General features: G+C 41.5%; 1 protein-coding gene across 2 annotated transcripts in view; it reads right to left on the bottom strand.

Moving 5' to 3' along the window:
• Window positions 1-17,949, bottom strand: part of LOC106586650 (glycogen synthase kinase-3 beta) — a 53,910-nt gene that overhangs the window by 9,192 nt on the left and 26,769 nt on the right. For both annotated transcript variants that reach the window (XM_014174159.2, XM_014174161.2), the window contains exon 3: window positions 4,494-4,577. In XM_014174159.2, the coding sequence (XP_014029634.2) occupies window positions 4,494-4,577 (84 nt within the window). The remainder of the gene's footprint in view (window positions 1-4,493; window positions 4,578-17,949) is intronic.

Below are 17,949 nucleotides of genomic sequence, written 5' to 3'. Positions count from 1 at the left end.
TATATTTAGCCTAACAGCAGTGATGACTCACTTCCTGCCTCACTACAAAGGCACTTCCTCTCAATAACACAGCTAAACCTTGCACCTTTACCAGCTAATACCTTGACTTACTTAACTCACTTAATCCTCTTGGTTCCTGGAGGAACATAGGGCCTGTACTAAAGTCTCCCAACATTGGCGGTAATGCATATTATAAGTATTGTAACGAACACCAGGGTAGGGAAGCAAACCCGGGTCACTGGCGTGAAAGGCAAACACACTACGCATCGCGCCAATAGGGTTAACCCACTTGGTGGGAATTGTAACGTGGCTCCAATTTGTAAGTCGCTCTGGATAAGAGCGTCTGCAAAATGACGTAAATGTAAATGTCATATAGCGAGGATTGCTACAGTATTCAAGTGACCAATCCTGCATGTGAGTGAGAGAAAGGAGAGGGAAAGAGTGTGATAGTCAGAGAGAGAGTGCGAGAGAGAGAGAGAGAGAGAGAGAGAGAGAACTAGCACTCATTTCAGAATGCTTTTATTCACACTAGATTGTACGTCTGAACACAGGGTACATAATCATCTCGGAAGACTAGAGCACTGTTAAAATGCATACGCCTGGTATACTGTCAAAAACATGTAAAGATATTGGCACTGCCAGCCAGCTGCAGACTGGTACCCGTCTGCACAACCTCTCCTCCCCCATTCTCTGTACCTGGGCACTGATCACACACACACCTCTCAGTTCTGCCAACTGTACACGAGACAAGGCTTAGCCAAACCTAGAGGCATGCCGTGATCTCACAGTGCCACTGTGTGATAGAGCTCTTAAACTCGCACTGTGTTTGACGTGTGTTGTGTAAGTGGGTAAAGAGTGGACCGGAACAGTGTTTAATCAGTCCAGACTCCAGACCTTACATAACTCCACATAGCCCTAACTCTATTGCTACTGCTAACCCTATTGCTACTGCTAACACTATTGCTACTGCTAACACTATTGCTACTACTAACACTAATGCTACTGCTAACCCTATTGCTACTGCTAACCCTATTGCTACTGCTAACACTATTGCTACTACTAACACTAATGCTACTGTTAACTCTATTGCTACTGCTAACACTATTGCTACTACTAACACTATTGCTACTGCTAACTCTATTGCTACTGCTAACACTATTGCTACTGCTAACTCAATTGCTACTACTAACACTATTGCTACTGCTAACACTATTACTACAGCTAGTGCTACGCTCCTGGTTGGAGCCATCACTGCTGTTAAAAGCTACCACTACTGTTAACAGCTAACATAGCTCCTAGGCTGCTAAAAGCTAACAACTGTTAACAGCTAACACAGCAACAAGGCTGCTAAAAGCTAACAACCGTTAACAGCTAACACAGCTACTACTAACAGCTAACACAACTGTTAGTCTGCTACTAGTGGCACTACACTCTACACTAGACATGAGCCATCTGACCAGGACCCATCTTCAGACCTGACTGGTATTATACATACACACTCTCTCTCCCTCTCTGCCTGTCTTTTTCCCTCCTACGTGTCAGCAGAGCTATAATCCCCATACCAATCACACTATGCCAGCTATCCACAATTAGAACAGAGAGAGTGAAGGGGGTAGGAGGAAAAGATGCCAGAGAGGAGAGAAAGAGGAGAAGAGTGAGGCTCACGAGAGGCCCTCTTGCACGTGGTGGTTCCTAAAATTAGCAAGTGGCTTTTGGTCAGGCAACCCCTTTACTCAATGCCCTTTGCTCCAGCCTCTCTCCCTCACCCTCACCCATGGGCATCCCAAACCAAGTCCAAACTAGGTTTCCTGAGTGGGAGTATCCATTACTGCAGTGTCATGGACCTGGCACTGTGCATGCTGCACACATGCACTCTGACATATTGGGCACATGAGTGTGGTCTATATTTGTCAGTGCTCCTCCTGCCAGCATGTGAATGACAGATTCTACGAACTGAACCATTCATGTGTTATGAATATTCAGAATACTCAGAGAGGGAACATGACAGACAGACAGACAGACAGACAGACACACTTATTCTAAAATTGAAAAATGTGCTCAAACCACTTTGTAAAGACTGGCGACATCTTGTGGAAGCAATAGGAAGTGCTCACTAAACGATATCTCACGGTGTGAATTTTAGGCGATGACGTGAAGTTGAGTCCACAATTCAGAATTCCACTTCCTGGTTCAATCGGTCTCGGGGTTTTGGCTGCCATTTGAGTTCTGTTATACTCACAGACACCATTCAAATAGTTTTAGAAACTTTTGGGTGTTTTCTATCCATATATAATAAGTATATGCATGTCCTAGCTTCTGAGTTTGATTAGTAGGCCGTTGAAAATGGGAACGAATTTCTTTCAAAATGCGCTTTGGCGCCCCCTATCCTAGGATATCCTCAAGAGGTTAAATAAAGAAAATCCTCAGCTATCTATACAAAATACCCCATAAAACATTATTATAATTTTTTTTGCAAATGTATACAAAATAAAAAACAGAAATACCTTACTTACATAAGTATTCCCGACTATTTGTTATACAACTTGATTGGAGTCCACCTGTGGTAAATTCAACTGATTGAACATGATTGAACATGATTTGGAAAGGCACACACCTGTCTATATAAGGTCCCACAGTTGACAGTGCATGTCAGAGTATAAACCAAGCCATGAGGTTGAATTGTCCGTAGAGCTCTGAGACAGGATTGTGTCAAGGCACAGATCTGGGGAAGAGTACCAAAACATTTCTGCAGCATTGAAGGTCCCCAGGAATACAGTGGCCTCCATCATTGTTAAATGGAAGAAGTTTAGAACCACCAAGACTCTTCCTAGAGCTGGCCGCCCGGCCAAACTGAGCAATCGGGGGAGAAGGGCCTTGGTCAGGGAGGTGACAAAGAACCCGGTGGTCACTCTGACAGAGCTCTAGAGTTCCTTTGTGGAGATGGGAGAACCTTCCAGAAGGACAACCATCTCTGCAGCATTCCACCAATCATGCCTTTATGGTAAAGTGGCCAGACGGAAGCCACTCCTCAGTAAAAGGCACATGACAGTCCGCTTGGAGTTTGTCAAAAGGCTCCTAAAGACTCTCTGACCATGAGAAACAAGATTCTCTGGTCTGATGAAACCAAGATTGAACTCTTTGGTCTGAATGCCAACGTCACGTCTGGAGGAAACCTGGCAACATCCCTACGGTGAAGCATGGTGGTGGCAGCATCATGCTTTGGGGATGTTTTTCAGTGGCAGGGACTGGGAGACTAGTCAGGATCGAGGCAAAGATGAATGGAGCAAAGTACAGAGAGATCCTTGATGAAAACCTGCTCCAGAGCGCTCAGGACCTCAGAATGGGGTGAAGGTTCACCTTTCAACAGGACAACGACCCTAAGCACGCAGCCAAGACAATGCAGGAGTGGCTTCGGGACAAGTCTCTGAATGTCCTTGATTGGCCCTGCCAGATCCTGGATTTCTACCAGATCTAACATCTCTGAAGATACCTGAAAATAGCTGTGCAGCAATGCTCCCCATCCAACCTTAAAGAGCTTGAGAGGAGCTGCAGAGAAGAATTGGAGAAACTCCCCAAATACAGGTGTGCCAAGCTTGTAGTGTCATACCCAAGAAGACTCAAGGCTGTAATCGCTGCCAAAGGTGCTTTAACAAAGTACGGAGTAAATGGTCTGAATACTTATGTCAATGTGATATTTCAGTTGTTGTTTTTTCATAAATTAGCAAAAATGTCTAAAAACCTGTTTTTGCTTTGTCATTATGGGTTATTGTGTGTAGATTGATGAGGGGGAAAAAAACAATTTAATCAATTTTAGAATACAGCTGTAACCTAACAAAATTTTTAAAAAGTCAAGGGGTTTGAATACTTTCCGAAGGCACTGTACAAGACAGAGAAACAGAGACAGCGACAGACAGACAGACAGACAGACAGACAGACAGACAGACAGACAGACAGACAGACAGACAGACAGACAGACAGAGAAACAGACAGAGAAACAGACAGAGAAACAGACAGACAGAGAAACAGACAGACAGACAGACAGACAGACAGACAGACAGACAGACAGACAGACAGACAGACAGACAGACAGACAGACAGACAGACAGACAGACAGACAGACAGAGAAACAGACAGACAGAGAAACAGACAGAGAAACAGACAGACAGAGAAACAGACAGAGAAACAGACAGACAGACAGACAGACAGACAGACAGACAGACAGACAGACAGACAGACAGACAGACAGACAGACAGACAGACAGACAGAGAACAGACAGAGAAACAGACAGACAGACAGACAGACAGACAGACAGACAGACAGACAGACAGACAGACAGACAGACAGACAGACAGACAGACAGACAGACAGACAGACAGACAGACAGACAGACAGACAGACAGACAGACAGAGAAACAGACAGACAGAGAAACAGACAGACAGAGAAACAGACAGACAGAGGCAGACAGATCGACGGACAGAGAGGCAAACGGACCTTGTCTCCGCTGGAGTAGAAGAAGTAGCGCAGGCGTACAATGTTGCAGTGGTCCAGTTTCCTCATGATCTGCAGCTCGCGGTTCTGACAGGGAGAGAGACAGACAGACATCAGTCAATACTACTTACTGTTACAACAGGATACAGCATGAGAGAACTACAAGACAAAGGTGGGTCAACAGCAAACAGCAGCAGAGAGAGAGAACCAGGTTAACGTAAGAATCATACATAACGTAAGATAATTACTTGCCCTCAGTCTGGAGAACTCTAAGTCCACAAAAGACTCCAGCCAAACAGACCAAGAGGAAGAGTAGCCACCCACAGAGGAAGAGTAGCCACCCACAGAGGAGGACAAGTAGCCACCCACAGAGGAAGAGTAGCCACACACAGAGGAAGAGTAGCCACACACAGAGGAAGAGTAGCCACACACAGAGGAACAGTAGCCACACACAGAGGAACAGTTGCCACTCAGAGGAATGGTAGCCACCCACAGAGCAAGAATAGCCACCCACAGAGTAAGAGTAGCCACCCACAGAGTAAGAGTAGCCACCCACAGAGAAAGATTAGCCACCCACAGAGAAAGATTAGCCACCCACAGAGCAGGAAAAGTAGCCACCCACAGAGGAAGAAGAGCACCCACCCCCAAAGGAAGAGTAACCACCACAGAGGAGGAGTAGCCACCCACAGAGGAAGAGTAGCCACCCACAGAGGAAGAGTAGCCACCCACAGAGGAAGAGTAGCCACCCACAGAGGAAGAGTAGCCACCCACAGAGGTAAAGTAGCCACCCACAGAGGACAAGTAGCCACCCACAGATGAAGAGCAGCCATCCACAGAGTAAGAGTAGCAACAGGCAAGATATCTACTCATGTTTCAACAGTGGAGGACAGAATCTCCCCTCGTTCTTATGGAAACCATGGATTTCATACATGGACTGACAACTGTTTCATGCATTATGTACTCAGGAGCTTACTGTATGCACTAAGCGATTTTGTGCAGAGAATTTTTCCAGCATGTGCCTGTGTTATCTGTACATTTTAAAAGGCTGCAGCATATGAGCGAAGAAATCACATGTATAGCTGTGTGTGTGTGTGTGTGTGTGTGAGAGAGAGAGCGATAGTGTGTGTGTGTTTACTTACCTTACTCGATATTATACTGTCTTAGCCAGCTCTCTCGCTTCCTCCTTCTCTTTCTCACAGTTTCTTTTAAGAACATGAACACTCCATATCCACTCTACGCTCCATACAGAGTGATTGTGTAACGGTTAAACTAGAACATGGAGTGTTCTGTAGCGATTACAACATATGTACCACAACCACAAAACGGTTTTAAAATGGTTAGAACATACGTGTTCCATGCAGAACAGTTGTATAATGGTTAGAAAACAGAGTGTAGAAGAGCAGCTCCTTGGATGGAGAGTAGTGTGAAAGACAGAGGATACAGAGGGTCAAGAGGGAGTCCAGACCAGACAGAGAGCCCTCTGGGAGTTTATAATATCCTGAAGGCCAACCAATATTTTAGACCTGAGTCCAGCCTAGTCATTGAACCTCCACGGAAACACACTTCCATCCCACCCTCCCAGCTCTGATCCACACTGGAATGCAGAGAGAGCGAGAGAGAGGGGGAGGGAGAGGGAGAGAGAGAGAGAGAGAGAGAGAGAGAGGGAGAGGGAGAGAAAGCGGGAAAGCCAGGAGTGTTGAAAATAGAACTACAGGAATGTTTCTAGGATACACAGCCATTTCAGAGTGACTGGGAGTGGAGGTTGGGAATGACTTGAATATAACCCTGTCACTAAGGACGAACAGGGCCGCTGAGTTGTTAGTACACTGACAGAGACAAACCATCTTATACTCTTACAAACAACCAAAATGAATATATTACTGTATGCATGGACACAAATGAGCAACGTCAGCCAACTACTTCAATCCCGTCAACCATTGAGCCACGCCCTCAACTTGCCAGTGTCATCACCATCCTCCAATGTGGTTTTTCTGTGTCTCAAAGACATAGAGACAGACCGCCAGACCAGCATGCATTGTAGTAAGGCAACGCCCTCTTTCCCACCGCCAGGGAGAGAAGAGGATGGTAGTGCCATATGGAGCAGAGCAGAGCAGCAGACGGCACTGCAGTCATTACTGCTGACCTGTCATATACTGCAATGGGACAGAGAGGGTGAGGAGAGAGAGAGAGAGAGAGAGAGAGAGAGAGAGAGAGAGAAGAGAGAACGAAGGAAGGAAAGAGAGGGGGTGAGAGAGGGAGAGAGAGAGAGAAGGAAAGAGAGGGGGTGAGAGAGAGAGAGAGAGAGAGAGAGAGAGAGAGGGAAAGAGAGGGGGTGAGGAGAGAGAGAGAGAGAGAGAGAGAGAGAGAGAGAGAGAGAGAGACTTGTTCATTATCTATTTCACTTGCTTTGGCAATGTAAACATATGTTTCCCATGCCAATAAAGCCCTTAAATATAAATTGAAAATGAAAGACTGGTAAACCGCAGTGACATCATGACACAATCACCATGGATGGTGTCATACAGACAATGGCCCTATCAGGATGGTGGAGCAGAGCACACTCCACACCAATCAGGAAGAAATGGATGGAAAAGAGCAGACGCTCTGAGCTATCAGACCAAGAAAAATCTACAATGCACAGGGCTCTAAAGTGCGACCAATTTGGCCTATGCTCCGAAATATTTTGCTGTGTGACCTGGAGTTTAACGGCTGAGATCCTTTTAACGCATAAATTCAGACAGCCACGCTTTCGTCGCCCTCATGCTGATGCTAGTAAGCAGGCTAGGTAATGCTAGGTATCAACAACCAATCCAGTAGGGGCTGGAAACTATAGTGAACTTCGATTGGTCAATAGCAATGCGATGTCACGGAGTACACAACAAAAGTGAATCTTTTCTCAGCTTTGGTCCCGCCCTGTTCATGCTCCCTCGCCCATGCTCACGTCACCCAACGGTCCACCCACCCACTTCGCTTCCTTCATTGAAAATGAATAGGCTTCCGCTGTTTCATCGCCCCGAACATGCTATATGGAGCTCTTGTGTGAATTTGGGAGCACAGTGAGACAAAATAAATTCCAATATATAGAGTACCAGTCAAAAGTTTAGACACACCTACTCATTCTAGGGTTTTTCTTTATTTTTACTATTTTCTACATTGCAAAATAATAGTGGAGTCATCAAAACTATGAAATAACACATATGGAATCATGTAGTAACCAAAAAAGTGTTAAACAAATCAAAGTATATTTTAGAATTTAGATTCTTCAAAGTAGCCACCCTTTGCCTTGATGACAGCTTTGCACACTACTCTGTGTCTCACAAAGACACGGCGGTTGGAACAAAAAATCTCAAATTTGGACTACCTCATGAAGCTGGTTGAGAGAATGCCAAGAGTGTGCAACGCTTTCATCTTGGCAAAGGGAGGCTACTTTGAAGAATCTCAAATATAAAATATATTTAGATTTGTTTAACACTTTTTTGGTTACTACATGATTCCATGTGTTATTTCATAGTTTTGATGTCTTCACTATTATTCTACAATGTAGAAAATAGGAAGAAATTAAGAAAAATCTGGGAAATTCATTATATTTTTATTTAACCTTTATTTAACTAGGCAAGTCAGTTAAGAACAAATTCTTATTTACAAAGGCGGACTACCCCGGCCAAACCCTACCCCGGGCGATGCTGGGCCAATTGTGCGCAGGCCTATGGGACTCCCAATCACGGCCGGGTGTGATACAGCCTGGAATAAAACCAGGGTCTTTAGTGACGTGGTGACGCCTCTAGCACTGAGATGCATTGCCTTAGACCGCTGCGCCACTCGGGAATGAGTAGTTGTGTCCAAACTTTTGACTGGTACTGTATATACAGTGGCAAGAAAAAGTATGTGAACACTTTGGAATGACCTGGATTTCTGCATAAATTGGTCATCAAATTTGATCTGATGATCTAAGTCACACAATAGACAAACATAGTGTGCTTAAACTAATAACACACAAATTATTGTATTTTTCTTGTTTATATTGAATACATAATTTAAAAATGAACAGTGTAGGTTGGAAAAAGTACTGTGAACCCCTAGGCTAATGACTTCTCCAAAAGATCATTGGAGTCAGGAGTCAGCTAAGCTGGAGTCCAATCAATGAGACATGATTGGAGGTGTTGGTTAGAGCTGCCCTGCCCTATAAAAAACACTCACAAAATGTTTGTTTGCTCTTCACCAAAAGCAATGCCTGAATGTGAACCATGCCTCAAACAAAAGAGATCTCAGAAGAGATCTCGCATAAAGCTGGAAAGGGTTACAAAAGTATCTCTAAAAGCCTTGATGTTCATCGGTCCATGGTAAGACAAATTGTCTATAAATGGAGAAAGTTCAGCACTGTTGCTACTCTCCCTAGGAGTGGCCGTCCTGCAAAGATGACTGCAAGAGCACAGTGCAGAATGCTCAATGAGGTTAAGAAGAATACTAGAGTGTCAGCTAAAGACTTACAGAAATCTCTGGAACATGCTAACATCTCTGTTGATGAGTCTACGATATGTCGAACACTAAACAAGAATGGTGTTCATGCGAGGACACCACGGAAAAGGCCACTGCTGTCCAAAAAAACATTGTTGCACGTCTGAAGTTTGCAAAAGTGCACCTGGATGTTCCACAGCGCTACTGGCAAAATATTCTGTGGACAGATGAAACTACAGTTAAGTTGTTTGGAAGGAACACACAACACTGTGTGGAAGAAAAAAAGGCACACCACACCAACATCAAAACATCATCCCAACTGTAAAGTATGGTGGAGGGAGCATCATGGTTTGGGGCTGCTTTGCTGCCTCAGGGCCTGGACAGCTTGCTATCATTGGCGGTAAAATGAATTCCCAAGTTTAGCAAGACATTTTGCACGAGAATGTAAGTCTATCTGTCTGCCAATTGAAGCTCAACAGAAGTTGAGTGATGCAACAGGACAACAACCCAAAACACAGAAGTAAATCAACAACAGAATGGCTTCAACAGAAGAAAATACACCTTCTGGAGTGGCCCAGTCAGAGTCCTTACCTCAACCCGAATGAGACGCTGTGGTATGACCTCAAAAGAGCAGTTCACACCAAACATCCCAAGAATATTGCTGAACTAAAGCAATTTTGTAAAGAGGAATGGTCCAAAATTCCTCCTGACCGTTGTGCAGGTCTGATCCGCAACTACAGAACATGTTTGGTTGAGGTTATTGCTGCCAAAGGAGGTCAACCAGTTATTAAATCCAAGGGTTCACATTGTTTGTGTGTTATTAGTTTAAGCAGACTGTGTTTGTCTGTTGTGATCTAGACGAAGATCAGATCAAATTTTATGACCAATTTATGCAGAACTCCAGGTATTTCCAAAGGGTTCACATACTTTTTCTTGCCACTGTGTATATATTTATTTTTATTGTTTCCCAAGCGCAGATTCGTTAGCGTCATGCCTGCACCATTAATACAGCGAAAACTGCTTGTATCCAACCCAAACAGTTCAAAAGATCAGGCCTGGTTGCATAAAACATATTAAGTGTTTCCCTTAATGATTTAACTTAAAGAACCATTTCCTCTTACCTAAGGAAATTGTTTAAGGGTGCTGCAGAGAGCCCCTCAAACGTTTTCCTTAGGCAAGGGAACACTTAAGGGGTTTTACAGTAGTTTGAAGGCATGTATGGCAGAAAGTCTCTGGTTACCATGGAGATGACCTGATTCACTGATTGAACTTCTCCTCAAAGATTTCACATTTATTTTGTGAGATCGCAAAATATAATTTCTTCATTCAAGAAAGGAGAAAAAATTGATTGAGAAGAAGTTTATTTTAGTTACTTTTTTACATTCATAAACCATGTCGTAGGCCATTCACGGGCTGCATCTGTTTTACACTTTGTTCATTCGTATTTGTTACCTCATTAGCTAGCTAGCTTACAACCTGGTGACTTTACCAGTATATCCAAACATGTGGGGGCACAGAAAGAAAGAAAGGAAAAGGGATAGCTTCTTCAGGAGATCACTGGTCATAGCAATGAATGAATGACAGATATCTTGCATGTCCTCGTCACAAACTTGCTCTTAAAGAGAGGGAGTACAATTTTCAATGCAATGCATCGCAATAGGAAAATTGTGCATTTCCACAAAGTAGAAACCTAATATTCCACAAATCTTTTTAATTTCAATGACAGGTATTTGTATCAACATTTTAGTTTTTATATTAAACTAATTCATTTACAGTGTTACATATTAGTTTCTAAGACACAACTTGTGCTTCAGAAGTAGCTAGAATTCATATAGGCTATATCTCTAATTTTCTGGTGTTCCTAAATGTTATGTTGTGCTCCTAACTTTTTAAAGCTGGGAGCACCAGTGCTACCAATATTCTTTTTAATTTATAGCCCTGACTATGCAGAGTACAAGCACATGCACACACACTCACACACGCTATACTTACACACTATGGGTATTACACTGTAATTCTTCCACTGGGTGGAAATATGATCCCTCAAAAAAGTCCAGAGGGACATATCCCAAGATGCACTGGGAGAAGCCTGAGCCCACCCAGCGCCTGACACTAGAACACACACACACAGTTACTTTAGCCAGCTGCATTATGGTACAGAGCCTGCTCACGTGTGTGTGTGTGTGCGTGTGTGCGTGCGTGCACATGTGCCGACTGGTCACAAAGCTCCCAGCTTACGGCTCACTCCTTGTGTGAGGCACACTGCAAAAAGAGAGAGAAACAGAGGAGGAGACAAAGATGTTGGTGTGTGTGTGAACTGTTCGCATGTGTTTGCGTGTGTGTGCAGCAGTCATGTGAGGAGACTTAGCGCTCAACGCTCATTGAGTTCATTCTGCATAACAGTCCACACATAGGGAGAGAGAGAAAAGAAAGAGGGGGGTTGGCTGCTATAAAGGGAAAACAGAACACCCAAACCTCAACGTCTGACTAGGGCTGATTTTATACAGGCTGCCCAATTCTGAAAAAGATCTAATGTGATTGGTAAAAAGACCAATTAGTGGAAAAAGATCAGAATTGGGCTGCCTGTCTAAACAAAGCCTAAGAACCCATCTGCAAGTAACTGGTTTGAAAATGATTAAACGGACAGAAGGCAGTGTGTATTTACTGATGGTGTTGAATCCAGTTTTCTGTACATAACAAATGGTGTCCCATAAGGATCGATTCTTGGTCCGGTTCCTTTTACTATTTACATTAAGAATATTGGTTTATCTTTAAAAAAGATATATTTCACCTGTATGCAGATGACACTGTGGTGTATGCTATTGCCTTGCAGAACTGAAATTGGTACTTAATGCAGGTAAAATTAAGTATATGTTATTTTACAAATCAGGTAAGAAAGTATCTGATAATTTATGTATCCATACTAGAGGTCGACCGATTAATCGGAATGGTCGATTAATTAGGGCCGATTTCAAGTTTCCATAACAATCGGTAATCGGTAGTTTTGGCCACCGATTTGCCGATTTTTTTTATTTGTACCTTTATTTAACTAGGCAAGTCAGTTAAAGAACACATTCTTATTTTCAATGACGGCCTAGGAACGGTGGGTTAACTGCCTTGTTCAGGGGCAGAACGACAGATTTTTACCTTGTCAGCTTGGGGATGCAACCTTACATTAACTAGCCCAACGCTCTAACCACCTGCTTTACGTTGCCAAGGTAAGTTGCTAGCTAGCATTAAACTTATCTTATAAAAAACAATCAATCAATCATAAACACTAGTTAACTACACATGGTTGATGATATTACTAGTTTATTTAGCCTGTCCTGCTTTGCATATAATCAATGTGGTGCGCATTCACGAAAAAGGACTGTCTTTGCTCCGACGTGTACCTAACCATAAACATCAATGTCTTTCTTAAAATCAATACACAAGTATATATTTTTAAACCTGCATATTTAGTTAATATTGCCTGCTAACATGAATTTCTTTTAACTAGGGAAAATGTGTCACTTCTCTTGCAAACAGAGTCAGGGTATATGCAGCAGTTTGGGCCGCCTGGCTCGTTGCGAACTGTGAAGAATATTTCTTCCTAACAAAGACAGCAGACTTCGCCAAACGGGGATGATTTAACAAAAGCGCATTTGCGAAAAAAAGCACAATCGTTGCACGACTGTACCTAACCATAAACATCAATGCCTTTCTTAAAATCAATACACAGAAGTATATATTTTTAAACCTGCATATTTAGCTAAAAGAAATCCAGGTTTGCAGGCAATATTAACCAGGTGAAATTGTGTCAGTTCTCTTGCGTTCGTTGCACGCAGAATCAGGGTATACAGAATCTGGCTCGTTGCGAACTAATTTGCCAGAATTTTACGGAACTATGAAATAACATTGTAGGTTGTGCGATGTAACAGGAATATTTAGACTTATGGATGCCACCAGTTAGATAAAATACGGAACGGTTCCGTATGTCACTGAAAGAATAATGTTTTCGAGATCATAGTTTCCGGATTTGACCATATTAATGACCTAAGGTTTATTATATTATAGTTAAGTCTATGATTTGATATTTGATAGAGCAGTCTGACTGAGTGGTGGTAGGCAGCAGCAGGCTCGTAATAGTCAAAGGTATATGGTTTAGAGAGAAATAGTCGACGCGTCATAATTCCTGTAATAACTTGCGGCTGAACTTGAAAGGGGTTCCTTCGTTATTTTACCGTTCATGTCTTCCATAGAGAATGTCTTGGTCTACTTCAAATAAGGTCTGTGTTTTGTGCTTAAACCGCCTCGGCGTTTTGATACCCGTGTAAATCTCACTAGGTAACATTTGTCAACATATATTCATAAATCCACCTACAAAAAAATGTATCTTCGCTTATATTGATCAGAGTTATATCCTATGGATATCTACACAGTTATACAATTGGCAAGGTGGTGTAAGCCTAAACCAAACCCAGACCTTATTTTAAGTTAATCTAAAAATATCCTATGGAATAAATGAAGGAACCGCTTTTCAGATTTTGCTAGAAGGTGTCATGGGAATTATGACTCGCACTTTGTTAGTCAATTCTTACCATGCCCATTATTAAAATAGGATTTCCTGCGTATAGAAATTACAGTTTTTGTTTTCAGCATTCATCACAGGTAAATAAAACTCTATTTTTATTATTCAAACAGTTGAGAGTATTTGTCTCCTAAGCAGACTCTTCAGTATCGTTGTCACTTCAGAGCTGTGTGTGTGTGTGTATACATATAAAACAAATCATAATAATAATAATCGGCCGATTAATCGGTATCAGCTTTTTGGCCCTCCAATAATCGGTATCGGCGTTGCAAAAATCATAATCGGTCGACCTTTAATCCGTACATTGGATGGTGGCCTCATTGATTGTGCTCCTGCTTATTATAGGCATCTGGATTGATGATAGGCTTTCCTTCAAAAAGCATTTTAATGAATTAGTTAAGAACTTAAAGGTAGACTCATCGATGACGTAGATGCAGAAAATAATTTCCACAACAACGCAGAGCGTTGAAACTTCCCTGGCTACCTCACTGTGAACAGTGTGAAGCGAACACGTGCACATACAGTGTGTGACTGTGTGAGAGCGAAGTCTTGCATCTCGCTCATCTCAATATCTGTGGTGCTGCTTGTGGCAACGAGTCTAACTTTAAGAATTAAAATGGCCTTATTTTATAGGACTGGTTATGCTTTTTGTTAAATAGCAGAAAACAAATAATTCAGTCAACATTCCTTCCGGTCTTAGATTATGGTGACATTATCTATATCATGTGTCAAACTCCTCCCTTGTACTTGATTGATGAATTAAGGTCACTAATTAGTAAGGGACTCCCCTCACCTGGTTGTCTAGGTCTTAATAATTGAAAGGAAAACACAACCTAAAAGACAACAGCAACACAACAGTCAGTCCTATTCACAGCCCCACATTGAGATAGTGATGGTATCGTCAGGCCTAGGAGAAATTGGCTTAACATGGCGACAATCTGGAACTTGACACACACACACACACGCAAAACACAATGCTACATTGCACAGCCATCTGTGCATTCACTGCTACTACTGAGCAGATGTAGATATAGGAGTTTGTTTCTGTAGTAGTGGACCTAGACTAGAGAGTGGCAGGGAACTCAGTAACACCTGTATAGTGTGTGTGTTTGTTTCTCTCTTTGTTCTACTAACAGAGTGTGGAGCCTGTAATCCATTCACAAAAGACCAGAGAATAGTAGTGTGAATGGATGGAGTCATAGTCATGAAATTATAGCAGAACCCACTCTGAATGAAAGTTATAGTAAAACCCACTCTGAATGAAAGTTATAGTAGAACCCACTCTGAATGAAAGTTATAGTAGAACCCACTCTGAATAAAAGTTATAGTAGAACCCACTCTGAATAAAAGTTATAGTAGAACCCACTCTGAATGAAAGTTATTGTAGAACCCACTCTGAATGAAAGTTATAGTAGAACCCACTCCGAATTAAAGTTATTGTAGAACCTACTCCGAATGAAAGTTATTGTAGAACCCACTACGAATGAAAGTTATAGTAGAACCCACTCCGAATGAAAGTTATAGTAGAACCCACTCTGAATGAAAGTTATAGTAGAACCCACTCTGAATAAAAGTTATAGTAGAACCCACTCTGAATGAAAGTTATAGCAGAACCCACTCTGAATGAAAGTTATTGTAGAACCTACTCTGAATGAAAGTTATAGTAGAACCCACTCTGAATGAAAGTTATAGTAGAACCCACTCTGAATGAAAGTTATAGTAGAACCTACTCTGAATGAAAGTTATAGTAGAACCCACTCTGAATGAAAGTTATAGTAGAACCCACTCTGAATGAAAGTTATAGTAGAACCCACTCTGACTGAAAGTTATAGTAGAACCCAGTACGAATGAAAGTTATTGTAGAACCCACTCTGAATGAAAGTTATAGTAGAACCCACTCTGAATGAAAGTTATAGTAGAACCCACTCTGACTGAAAGTTATAGTAGAACCCACTACGAATGAAAGTTATTGTAGAACCCACTCCGAATGAAAGTTATAGTAGAACCCACTCCGAATGAAAGTTATAGTAGAACCCACTCTGAATGAAAGTTATAGTAGGACCCACTCTGAATGAAAGTTATAGTAGAACCCACTCTGAATGAAAGTTATTGTAGAACCCACTCTGAATGAAAGTTATAGTAGAACCCACTCTGAATAAAAGTTATAGTAGAACCCACTCCGAATGAAAGTTATTGTAGAACCCACTCCGAATGAAAGTTATAGTAGAACCCACTCCGAATGAAAGTTATTGTAGAACCCACTCTGAATAAAAGTTATTGTAGAACCCACTCTGAATGAAAGTTATAGTAGAACCCACTCTGAATAAAAGTTATAGTAGAACCCACTCCGAATGAAAGTTATAGTAGAACCCACTCCGAATGAAAGTTATTGTAGAACCCACTCTGAATAAAAGTTATAGTAGAACCCACTCCGAATGAAAGTTATTGTAGAACCTACTCTGAATGAAAGTTATAGTAGAACCCACTCTGAATGAAAGTTATAGTAGAACCCACTCTGAATGAAAGTTATAGTAGAACCTACTCTGAATGAAAGTTATAGTAGAACCCACTCTGAATGAAAGTTATAGCAGAACCCACTCTGAATGAAAGTTATAGTAGAACCCACTCTGAATGAAAGTTATAGTAGAACCCTCTCTGAATGAAAGTTATTGTAGAATCCACTCCGAATGAAAGTTATAGTAGAACCCACTCAATGAAAGTTATAGTAGAACCCACTCTGAATAAAAGTTATAGTAGAACCCACTCTGAATGAAAGTCATAGTAGAACCCACTCTGAATGAAAGTTATTGTAGAAGCCACTCTGAATGAAAGTTATTGTAGAACCTACTCCGAATGAAAGTTATTGTAGAACCCACTCCGAATGAAAGTTATAGTAGAACCCACTCCGAATGAAAGTTATAGTAGAACCCACTCTGAATGAAAGTTATAGTAGAACCCACTCTGAATGAAAGTTATAGTAGAACCCACTCTGAATAAAAGTTATAGTAGAACCCACTCTGAATAAAAGTTATAGTAGAACCCACTCTGAATGAAAGTTATAGTAGAACCCACTCTGAATGAAAGTTATAGTAGAACCTACTCTGAATGAAAGTTATAGTAGAACCCACTCTGAATGAAAGTTATAGTAGAACCCACTCTGAATGAAAGTTATAGTAGAACCCACTCTGACTGAAAGTTATAGTAGAACCCACTACGAATGAAAGTTATTGTAGAACCCACTCCGAATGAAAGTTATAGTAGAACCCACTCCGAATGAAAGTTATAGTAGAACCCACTCTGAATGAAAGTTATAGTAGAACCCACTCTGAATGAAAGTTATAGTAGAACCCACTCTGAATAAAAGTTATAGTAGAACCCACTCTGAATGAAAGTAATAGTAGAACCCACTCTGAATGAAAGTTATAGTAGAACCCACTCTGAATGAAAGTTATAGTAGAACCCACTCTGAATGAAAGTTATAGTAGAACCCACTCTGAATGAAAGTTATAGTAGAACCCACTCTGAATGAAAGTTATTGTAGAACCCACTCTGAATGAAAGTTATAGTAGAACCCACTCTGAATGAAAGTTATAGTAGAACCCTCTCTGAATGAAAGTTATTGTAGAACCCACTCTGAATGAAAGTTATTGTAGAACCCACTCCGAATGAAAGTTATAGTAGAACCCACTCTGAATAAAAGTTATAGTAGAACCCACTCTGAATGAAAGTTATAGTAGAACCCTCTCTGAATGAAAGTTATTGTAGAACCCACTCTGAATGAAAGTTATAGTAGAACCCAGTCCGAATGAAAGTTATAGTAGAACCCACTCAATGAAAGTTATAGTAGAACCCACTCTGAATAAAAGTTTTATTGTAGAACCCACTCTGAATGAAAGTTATAGTAGAACCCACTCTGAATGAAAGTTATAGTAGAACCCACTCTGAATAAAAGTTATAGTAGAACCCACTCTGAATGAATGTTATAGTAGAACCCTCTCTGAATTTACATTTACATTTTAGTCATTTAGCAGACGCTCTTATCCAGAGCGACTTACAGTAGTGAATGCATACATTTCATACAATTTCATTAAAAAAAAATTCTGTGCTGGCCCCCCGTGGGAAACGAACCCACAACCCTGGCGTTGCAAACACCATGCTCTACCAACTGAGCTACAGGGACCCCATGAAAGTTATTGTAGAACCCACTCTGAATGAAAGTTATTGTAGAACCCACTCCGAATGAAAGTTATAGTAGAACCCACTCCGAATGAAAGTTATAGTAGAACCCACTCAATGAAAGTTATAGTAGAACCCACTCTGAATAAAAGTTATAGTAGAACCCACTCTGAATGAAAGTTATTGTAGAACCCACTCTGAATGAAAGTTATAGTAGAACCCACTCTGAATGAAAGTCATCCGTTACAAAGAAAGGAT

Source organism: Salmo salar, chromosome ssa25, assembly GCF_905237065.1.
Source record: "Salmo salar chromosome ssa25, Ssal_v3.1, whole genome shotgun sequence".
Lineage (NCBI taxonomy): Eukaryota > Metazoa > Chordata > Actinopteri > Salmoniformes > Salmonidae > Salmo > Salmo salar.
The sequence above is the reverse complement of the archived record's forward strand: the minus strand, read 5'-3'. Positions and strand labels throughout refer to the sequence as shown.